General features: G+C 44.6%; 1 protein-coding gene and 1 non-coding gene across 3 annotated transcripts; one reads left to right on the top strand and one right to left on the bottom strand.

Annotated features, from left to right (window-relative positions):
- The first annotated feature begins 261 nt into the window (after positions 1 to 261).
- On the top strand, positions 262 to 410 carry LOC116216219. Its single transcript, XR_004158678.1, has one exon. It is a non-coding gene; the product is annotated as a U12 minor spliceosomal RNA (small nuclear RNA).
- Positions 411 to 3,272: 2,862 nt separating this feature from the next.
- Positions 3,273 to 10,511, bottom strand: LOC104910765. Of its 2 annotated transcripts, XM_010710167.3 has the most exons (8): positions 10,290 to 10,511; positions 9,259 to 9,375; positions 8,637 to 8,690; positions 6,489 to 6,578; positions 5,852 to 6,029; positions 5,208 to 5,312; positions 4,776 to 4,853; positions 3,273 to 3,708 (listed from the first exon to the last, which is right to left on the bottom strand). In XM_010710167.3, exons 1-8 carry the CDS (start codon positions 10,382 to 10,384, stop codon positions 3,451 to 3,453), a joined length of 975 nt encoding a protein of 324 aa, XP_010708469.1. In that variant the 5' UTR covers positions 10,385 to 10,511; the 3' UTR covers positions 3,273 to 3,450. The 2 variants fall into 2 exon arrangements, with proteins under 2 accessions (XP_010708469.1, XP_010708475.1); XM_010710173.3 differs by lacking the exon at positions 8,637 to 8,690.
- Between the last annotated feature and the right edge of the window lie 94 nt (positions 10,512 to 10,605).

Raw genomic sequence — 10,605 nt, 5'->3', positions numbered from 1 at the left:
CACCCGAGCGCGTAGGGGGTGGGGGAGGACGCGCGCGAGCTCGACACTCCCACAACCCCGCGCGGCGCTTCAGCTCTTATTTGCATACCGGTACCGGCGCGTTCCGGCCCGCGGCTGCTCAGAGCAGCGAGAGAAACGGACGAAAGGGTGGAGGGAGTGAGGGCACAGCCGGGGAATCTTAAGGGAGCAGGGAGGGCCGCTCGCCCTGACCACGAGAGGCCAAGCGTAGGGCCCTCCTGACAAGACCTAGAAAGGTAGTTTATGCCTTAAACTTATGAGTAAGGAAAATAACGACCCGGGGTGACGCCCGGGTCCTCACTACTGATGTGAGAGGAATTTTTGCGCGGGTACAGGTCGTCCCCGGGTGACCCGCTTACTTCGCGGGATGCCCAGGTGCAATGATCTGCCCGACCCTTTGTGCGTAGAGTTCGAAGGACAGAGCCCGTAGGGCGGCTCCTGAGGCGGAGCTGCTCTATGCTGCGGGGCGGGGCTGGGAGCTGCCCCGTGTGCACGCCGCCGTGTGGCGTTCGTTGTCCCGGAGCAACGTGCTGAGTGTGGCTGCAGCCTCTCTTCTCCGCTCTGATGCGGTGCGGCCCAAACAGTTCAAGCCTATCTTCCTTTCATCGAATCCCTCTGAGCATAAAAAGCGGCCCAAGCGGCTCAGATTCAAGCTGCGTCTCCCCTGTGTCTTGCTTCCTACTTGCAGGGAGACAGCGCAGTCAGGAGGGTTGAGTGTGAGGCTCCTTGCCCCCCTGTGCTGAACCCCATGAGAAGCCCAACTGCATCATTTATGGATCACGTGAAAATCTGGGTTAACCAGAACAGCATCCACAAACAGGGAGAATCAAATCAGAATGGGCATTTACAGCACTTCCTCATTGTGCGCTGCCAGCTGCTCATGTCTGGTTCATCACCTCAGTGGAGCTCATCCCCCCAGACACCCGGCGGGGCTCCTTGATCCCAGTGACAGCTGCACGACTGCAATGTCCTCTGGCAGAGTGCAGCCCACTGGCATGGATAGCCACCTCGTCTTGCTGGCTTCCCTTCCATCTGCCAGTCTCGCTCTTGGAATCAAAGGCGGTGTGCACCCAGCTTCAGCCCACTTTCTCTTCCATTTGCCACTCCCCAAGTCACTCCTCTTCCACGTGAGGAGTCCTTTTCCAGTTTCCAGTGTCGGGGTATCAGAAGAGACAAATAGCAAATCCAGATGTGTTCTGTCTTGTTGCCTGCTCATTTGCCAATGTTTCCTAATACTGGATTTAATTTTTCAGTCACTCTTGATGATTTCAGGCAGCTATCTATCAAAGCCACATCATTTTGCTGCTTGTCTTTTGTCTGTGCAGTGAGAATTTCTTTCCCTCAGAAGCATTGCTGCATTTATACACACCAAAATTCTGCTATTTTATTGCCACTCAGTCACTCAGTGTGTGAAATCTTCTGCTGTCCTCTCATCATGGACATGAGCCAACAGTGAGCACTTGCAGCCCAGAGGGCCAACAGTATCCTGGGCTGCACCAAAAGAAGTGTGGCCAGCAGGGTGAGTGAGGTGATTGTCCCCCTCTGCTCTGCCTTTGTAAGGCCCCAGCTGGAGTACAGCATCCAGGCCTGGGGCCTCAGCACAGGAAAGATGTGGGGCTGTTGGAGTGGGTCCAGAGGAGGTCACAGAGGGCTGAAGAACTTTTCCTATGAAGACAGGATGAGGGAGATGGGCCTGTTCAGTATGGAGAAGAGAAGGCTGCAGGGGGACCTCATTGCAGCCTTCCAGTACATGAAGTACATGATTTTTTACAAAATCTAATAGTGAACAAGGGGAAATGGCTTTAAATTGAAAGAGGAAAGATTTACATTAGAAGTTAGGTGGAAATTCTTTATTCAGAGGGCAGCGAGGTGCTGGCCCAGAGTGCTGTGGGTGCCCCATCCCTGGAGGTTCAAGGCCAGGTTGGATGGGGCTCTGGGCAGCCTGAGCTGGGGAGATGGCAGCCCTGCCCATGGCACGGGGTGGGACTGGGTGGGCTCTGAGGTCTCTTCCAACCCCACCATTCTGTGATACTATGATCATCTTCATAATCCCAAATCATTTCATATCATTAGAAAACTGTAACCTCCTTGCTCATCCTTTTAAAGGCCACTCTCCACCATGTTAAACTACAAAGACTCTGCCAGATGCCATAGGTGGTTTTTCTCCATTTACCCTTACCCTCTTTTCCCTGTGTTTTAGCCAATCATTTATTCATTATAGGCCTTCTCTTGCCCCATGACGGCTTAGATACTTTGAGAGCCTGTGGTGAAAGATTTTTTTCAAAAGCTTTGAGAAATCCTGGAGGATTAGATTGACCAAGTAGTATGATCCTGTTTGCAGACTTTTCAATGAAACCTGCAAATTGGGAAGGCTTTGTGTAGAAAGCCTGCCAGTCCTTCCTAAGAGGCCCTGTTTGCACAGTGCCAGCTCATCACCTCTCTTCATCACAGGGTCAGCTCTTCTGAGGAGTGCAGCCACCAAGCCTTGTTGTGCCTCAGCTCTCCCCTGGGCGTTCTTTGGCAGGGTGGCAATTGTGTTCCCAGGGTTGTTTCAGATAACACATTGCTATTAAAAACCCAACTATAAAGTCACTGTGGGATGCTGGCTGTGAGGGTTCAGGCCTGTCCACTTCCTTCTGAAAAAGCAAATTCCTTGAAAGTGTCTACCACCATGTTAATATGGGGCAGTGATTTTGAGATGCTTCTTGCGTATCCAGCTCTGGTTGAGCACACTGCTTTTTTAGCTGTGTTTATTATAATCTGTTACTTTTATTTAATGCCTCATTAAAAAAAGTATCTTTTCAAAGTATTTTACATTCTAAGCTTTCCTACTGAGTAGGCTTATATATTTCAAAATTAGGCCGCTGTGGTTGCCCCACCAGTGTTATCTCACTGGTTTCTAAAGAGGATACAGAGAAAATAAATGAAAAATGCAACCGTATTTCTGTCTGTGGATGTGTATGGTGCAAGAAGCTACTAAGCTTGTTAACTCATTTGCAAGGTCTTTTGTTCATAATGCCTTTCTTTGTCCCACCCTCCACCACCTCCCTGGGCAGCCTGTTCCAGTGCCTGACCACTCTTTTGGAGAAGTTTTCCTAATATCCAACCTGAATCTCCTCTGGTGGAATTTGAGGCCATAAAAGAATCTGCAGAAGTGAGATAGGCTAGAAACACAGGTTCTGTTTCCACACAAGTGCTATCTAGAGATAATGACAATCAGAGTTAGATAAAATGTATGCACTCCACCAAGGGAAACACTTTCACTTTTCAGTAGGTGTTTGATATTAGTTTATTCTTGGTGTTCCAAACCAGAAACATTTAACTAGATATGAAAAGCAGGCTGCTCACAGGAGAAAGAAAAGCAACAAATTGCACAACAGCTATTTAATCTTCTTATGATCATGTAAGGATAAGCTTGACATTAAAGCCTTGTTACTTTTCATTCCACACTACACCTCTCTCAATGACATTTACCCCATTCATCAGCATGGGCCATAGAATTCGAAGCTCTGTTCTTTCACAGTACTTTAAGTCTTGCTGGTCCACGTGCTCTAAATATTGAAGAAAGCTTTCATGTATGTTCCATACAGCCTTAACTGGTGAGTCCTGAAGAAGCAGCAAACAGAAAACTCTACAGCACTTCAGTGCAAATTGCTCATGATTGATACTTTTCAGAGGACCATCAGCTTGCTGAAAATCAAGAACATTTTCACAGCTTTATGGTATGACTTTGATAAGCAGACCTTGCCTCCCTACTCACATTCTGTGCAGATGTGCCCCACATGATCCAAGTGTTAAAGTTCATTTGTCAAAGCTGATAGTACTCTTTAAGTGGGCCAGACAGGGGTCCCAGTGTCACCCAAAGGACCTTCTGTTTACTAAGTCTTGGCTTCTAGACCATAACAACATCCAGCAGCTGCCTGGATGTCTATATTTCCTCATATACAAGAGAGCTTCACAAAGAGCTTGTCAAGGCTGAAATTTGGAAAGGGCCCAGCAAGATGCAAAAGAATGAAGCTGCTCTCTGGAAACTTCATATAGTTGTATTTCTTGGGGGGAAAAAAACTGGACTGTAGTTCACTTGGATAGCAACTAGGCTCTGAACACACCAACAGCTTCTGCAAGCTTTCCCCTGCCTCTCTAGGGGTTTGACTGCTTGTGCACAGTGTCAGCTCTGATACAGCATGGCTGTACAACTTTGGATGAGACTGCTGCAAAAAGCTTGCAGGAGTGACATGAGAAGTTATGGGAAGCCTCATCAGGGGCCTCAACCCACATGCACCCCACCCCCAGCACAGGAGCTGCTTCAGGATCAGAAGGGTGCCTGTGCCCAGCTTTATATTGTTTCATCTGACCCATAGACCAACTTCTCATCTCAGCCTCAGTTTGCCTTGTCACTGTGGGCTTACCTGGTTGGCGATCACCTCTCTGTGGCTGACCCTGATCACTGTCACCAGACCTGCTCTGCTCACCTTGCTTTGGTCTGGTAGGACTGTACCCTTGCTGATGAGGGCACCCTGCCCTGCCTGTCTTGCCGCTCCCCACTGCTCCTGATGCAGCTCTGGGGAGGTAAAATGTTATGTGTAGCTCTGGCCTTGTCTGTGGGAATATAGGGGAGTATCTGGGCAGGAAGACCCTCTTACAAGTGGAAAAAACCTCCAAACAGAAGTGAGACATATTCCATTTTGTAACAAACTGCACAGACATGCCAGAAACTTGAATCCCTCTCCTTAATCCTGGCATCTATCTTAACTTACCTTAGTAATTTTTTTAATGCCTGAGTCGTTATGATAATAGCCGTATCTTAAGAGTTTCGTTATGTCTGGCATCAGCTCCTAAAAACCAAGCACAGCACGAAGCAGACTGTTAGCATGTGACACCAGCAGTTCACTCCCTGAGCACTGGGAGTTTGTGTTTTTCAGATCACGTCGATTAGAAACAGAGAAGCCTCCAGCTTCAGGCTGTGGAGGAAGATCCCATAAAAGCAACATGCAGAAATGCTTTCTGCATTTGTAAATGTGCCTAAGGTACAATTCAAACATGCAGGACTGCATGTGTCTGTGGGACACTTCTCCCTGCTGTCCTTGCCAGTATATTTTGAACAGCCTCCCTAGCAAAAGCTGAGCTCTAAATAAAGGTAACCCTGTAATCCCACAGCCTGGGCACAGTTACACAAAGATATGAAGTACTTGTTTGCAGGTATTCGCAGCATCATATGAAGATGGAAAGCCAAGGATTTCAAGTATGCCAGTTTTTCTCTTCTCAATATCTCTCTCACACGCATCAAACAGCTTCTGTAATGTATAGAGAACACCTGATCAGTAAACTGTGGGATCCCTAATTGACTCAAATACTTCTTTAATACCTGGGAAATAAATATTTCTGTGAGCTGTTTGCATGTTGAAGGCCATTTTTCAGTATCCATGTGCTAATAAATGCTTCACCTCACCCTTGTCCTTCAAATTCTACCATTTTGGTACTTTCCTTTAAACACTCTCGGGATCAGAGAAAAGAGTCATCCATCAACTGGGATCTCCCATACAGTACCTAAAGTGTCAACCATAAGGAAACTGGACTATGTTTTCCTTAACATGGGTGAGATATGGGACTGGGATTTGAACGTGTTCTTCTGAAAGGCAGGAGGAAGCAAGTCTCAGTCACTTTTCTCTCTATAGCATTACACAGGCCCTGCTGGACTGGAACAACAGAGGTGTAGTCTCATTATTGTCCAATCTTGTCTGATACAGAATGACTAAATGCTCAAAGCCTGCTATACTGTCTATAGAATATCAACTTGGTATGATTCAGATTGATAAAGTGGACATGAACAAACCTTAATTATGTTGCTGGCCTTTGGATAGGACAAACGGTCTGAGCTGCTCCAGCATTTTCCCCATTCTTGTAGCTTAAGCATCCTATACATATCCAGCACAGCAGACAAGTGGAAAGGGTCATTTATGTTCTCTGAGTGCTTGTGCATGCTCACTACTTTAGACAAGAGCTTTTGGTTTCTAGAATGAGGAAGGTATGAAAAAAGTTAGCTAAGATAAGACAAAACAGTGGATTAATGTAACTATTTTACAGCATAAATACCATATTTTCTACAGTGTAGTTCCTAACAGTACCATACTGGAGAACAAGCAGCTTTCGCGTGGGAAATACTGCTTTACCAGCTCAGTTTTGCATGGTCACAGTAGAATATGATCAAAGAGCAGTATTTATGTCATTGTCAGCTGATTCCTTTTATTAACACGTTCACCCTGGGAACATCTCCTTTTCAGGACAGAGCAAACTATCTTCCAGCAATCAGAATCCAAAGTCTGGGGAAAGGGTGCCTAGGCTACCTTCTCAAACAAAACAAAGCAAAAAAAAAAAAAAAAAGAGTCTCTGTGGACTGGGGGAAACAAGAAGTGCCTGGCTCTTCGGTGTAAGAACACACACTGCATCAGGAATGTGAACAAATGCCTTACCGTGCCTCTAGATCTCTCACCCGCTCTTTGAGCTTCTCATATTCTTCTTTCTCTGGAACCTCTTTTTGGATGATGCTTTGAGAAGATGCACTGCAACAAGTTTAGTTTGAGATGTGTTTCTTTGTATTAGGATACTGGTACAATGGTAGACTTGTCCCCATGGAATCCCCCAAATTTCAATAAAAATGCTGTCAGATGGGAAGGCGTAGAGCACCCAGGAAACACATCACGTAACCAGCTAAATAACCTCCCCTGAAGCTCCCACCTAGGATTTAGAACAAGGGGAGAGCTACCTCGAGTAGAAAAAAGGGAGATGGGGTTACAAGGATTAGAGGTGACACAAGAAGACATCAATGGGCTCCAGAAAAACACAGGTATTCTCCTCTGGTTGGAATCTCATCTCTTCTCAGTTTTCTTCTTTAACTTCAAAACATTATCATCAAACATCCCAAACCTGTCAGAGTTTTTCTGTTTTCTTGGATTTGTTTCTCTACAGATATCTGGGTAATTTCAATCAACTTTTCCTCCAGTGGATGAGTCTAAAGAGTCAGAGAATGCTCTTTTGAAAGAATGAACCAGGTCAGGTAGTGGCAGCAAGAAAACTTGCCTAGGTATTTGGTCTGTGGCATACTCACACCATGAAAGTGATTCTTCGTTTTTTTTCTTATCATTCACTGGCGTTTTTTAGAAGTTATATTTATTTTTGCGTTGTAGATCTCATACAGTTCTAATTTAAAGGAGACTTCTCCCATGTTTCTTTCCACTCCTTTCACAGTACGCTATACCGTCTCATATTAATATTTTGATCTTGTGGATTATCCCATCAAGTCTATGAGCTGCCAATTAAATTACCTTCATTACTGCATGCAGAAATATTGTTTTTGGAGTCTGTCTAAATTTGGAAGTGTTAAATGCAGTACGTTTACTGGAGAAAAATGACTGGCTCTAGGTGAAAGGACAAAACAGGGATGAGCAAATTCAGAAACACCCAGTGTTAACTCCTGAGAGCTCCCATGTTTCTGGTTGTGGGGAGGGTCAGAGCTGTTTGCCTCCTGCCTCATAGAAAGGTCAGATGCAGCAATCTACCTAAAGATGGGAGAAGCTATCAATGTTAATCAACAGACTTGAGAACAAATGAAGAATGGGGATCTGAATGCAGGGGGTGTAATCTGAATCTACATGGATTTGCTGACAACTTTCTTTAATTAGGCAAACTGAATTAGAGACAAGAATAACTAAACTTGGCCATTATTTGAGTCTATGTCCACGGTCTGGGAACCTTTGCCTGACATCAACTTAAGTCTCAAACTTTGAGACACTCCTGAAGAAATCTCCTAAGTTTCAGAATATGTGAATGTTTCTCTTTCTTACTGTCCTCACTATCAGGCTATACAGAGCTGCACATCAGAAAGCCTCTCATGACGCTAAAGATACTCCAACCATGTTCAGAAACTTTAGAGTACCACAAGTTGTCCTCACTGAAATCCCAACAGGAAAGCCTCTTCTCCACAAAGCTGTGCAGTGTTCAGGAATTGTTTGGAAATCCAACTACACCAATTGAAGTTATTCCCTCCTGGCTGTAGTTATTGAGGATTATTTATGTTTGCATTTTATACTCTAAATATCATTCATTAATTATTTCTTTTTAATTTTTTCTTCCTGAATAACTGCATCCCTCTTTCTTCCCACCATTCCAGCACCAATGTCTTCCATCAGTGTGTTCTTAGCTCATAGCCTTGGAGGGCAGCTTTCACCAAAAATTCCCATGTCTGACTCTGCATATCTACTCAAAGTGTTTTCAGCGTTGCCTTTACCACCTCCCCATCCTTTGGGATGCATGCCTTTACCTTTGGGGAGCTTCTTCAGCCATTACCTATTCAGCAATGTCGTTATATGGAATCTAAAGTTTATATTACAACATGATCATTTCCTTTTACATGTCATGGCAATGTTCTCTGCACTCCAAGACAAACCTGTCTTGGAGCTTATGCCTGGCCATGCAAATAGAGTCAAATAGAAGAAAGTTAGTTTGATGTGCCTTGGAGAACAGAGCTCTGATAACCAAAGTTTGAATATGTTTTAGTAAAAGTCACAACAACATTATGCTTTTCTCTTCATATAAATTCTTAATACATATAATCACAGTACCTGCAGAACTTCTGCAGAAGTTGTAGTTGCGCCACAAAATAATCACTCCAAGAACTATTCACACCGTCCATCAGTCCATCAAGGAAGAATGAAATGATAAAACACATTACAATCAACACAACTTTGCAACATGGTTGAAAACACATCTAGAGTAGCAACGCCATCTGCAACTCTGCCTTCTCTGCACCACTTATCTGCAACTTGTGACTAAGACCCTGCTGCCACACAGCACAGTTTTTTCTTGTTTGCTTGTCTGTTGCTTGCTCAGTTTTCTTGCTTGCCTGTTTGCTTTGTTTGCTTGCAGGGTTAATCACGCATCTGATCTGGCCCACGCATGCCACAGTAGGGCTGTCCTAGGGCTGCACCAGGCCAGGCATGAGCCGGGTTGTATTTTTATTGGCAGCCTCAGCAAGTTATGTCTCAGGGTAGGTGACAATCAAAAAGCATCTGCTTTTGTCTCTGGAAAGAGCCCTTGAGTTTTCTTTGCAGAGGTACCTACTGTTCTAATAGCCCTTGCCATAAAGGCTGGGAGCACAAAGGACAATGGTGAAACTGCAGGAGTCCATCACTTCAGACCATCAGAATGAGTATTTAAAAGATAATTTCTGGTCGCCAAACTCACCAAACTTCTTTTTCCAACCATTCCAGCCTTTCTGGCAGATCAGGTTTTAATGTCTCCTTCTCTAAAGTATTGCTTCCATAGATTGATATTTGATGTGGGATACTAAATGTTTCTCTTCTGAAAAAAATAAGAAGTAAAATAAAAGAGAATTCTGAAAATGAAGAATAAAAAAAGATGACATATTCTGAAGATGCACCTTCTAAAAGGCACCCAGCCCCACGAGCAGATACTCCATGGCATCATCCACGCTGGTGAATAGATCAGAGCCACGGTACAGGCTCCAGGGCACACAATGGTTCAGCACACCTCTGGATGCAATACAGAAACAGGCAGTTTCTAACTTTTTCTGTACCCTGTTTTGTAATGAAAATCCCAAACATCAACTAACTATAGTAAACACAGTTTCAAGCTCCGATGCTCCTGCAGCTCAGGTACAGGTAGAGAACACAGCAAGCTCCCTCCCACTGCAAGGCAGCATCAGGGAGAGCCTAAGCATCAATTTATGCAAATCCACATCTGCGTGACTGCTACAAGGGGCTGTTGTGCCCATCTCTGCCATGACTTTCCTATTACTCTCTCGCTGAAATGGATTTCGGTTTCGTTTACTTGAATGAGTTGGTTTTCAGCTAAATCACCTGATCTCCAGACTTTAATTGAGGACACCTGTTTTTCACTGAGTTCAGAAGTTCAGGATAAAATCTGCATTTAAATCAATCTTTTCTCTCACAACAAAGGACAGGGAGCCCCTGAAAATCTTAGTTCTGTTAGGCTGCTCATAAGATTCTTTCCAGTTTCTTTTTCTCTCACATCTGTATAACGTCTGCCTTACCTTTGAAGCTGAATGCTATTGCAGGACTAACTGGCCCTGTGATTCCACAGGGAAGTTCCACCGGATATGAAGTAGAAAATCAAGCTTTTACTGAAATATTTCATGGCCAAGAAGTCTTTGCAGATCATTTTTTTGCAAGCCCCCAGATCTCTTAGGGTTAAACATGGTAAGTTTACCCAGAGACAACCCCAATGCAACATACCTGACATCTTCTGAAGTTGCCTCTCTAGCATCAGCATCTGTACACTCTCCTTCAGGCATCTCATGTTGGCTGTAGTTATACAAAAATCCATCCATGTACTTACAGCAGGAGGAAATGTTTGTCCAAATAAGCAGAAGCACAAGAGACAGTGCTGCTGAGTGCACAGGAAACTACTGCAAGTATCAGGCACTTGGTTTCACACAGTGAGCTTCAGCTCCTCCTTTTTACAGAAAATAGTGGTTATTCTTGTAATTGCAGTCACACTCCAATCTCTTCCCAGCCAATCGGGACAGGTGTGGGCTGGCTTCTTGCTGCT

Source organism: Meleagris gallopavo, chromosome 1, assembly GCF_000146605.3.
Source record: "Meleagris gallopavo isolate NT-WF06-2002-E0010 breed Aviagen turkey brand Nicholas breeding stock chromosome 1, Turkey_5.1, whole genome shotgun sequence".
Taxonomy (NCBI): domain Eukaryota; kingdom Metazoa; phylum Chordata; class Aves; order Galliformes; family Phasianidae; genus Meleagris; species Meleagris gallopavo.
Note: the sequence above shows the minus strand (reverse complement) of the source record. Positions and strands in the feature narration are given on the sequence as shown.

Bases quoted from the DNA above. Each gene is read 5' to 3' on its own strand.
- LOC104910765 (XM_010710167.3), bottom strand. From the start codon at position 10,384: ATGGATGGATTTTTGTATAACTACAGCCAACATGAGATGCCTGAAGGA. The intron at 9,376-10,289 runs GTATGTTGCATT...TATTTTTTTCAG, and splicing joins GCAACTTCAGAAGATGTCAG to AAGAGAAACATTTAGTATCC. The intron at 4,854-5,207 runs GTACTTCATATC...CTTGGTTTTTAG, and splicing joins CTGCGAATACCTGCAAACAA to GAGCTGATGCCAGACATAAC.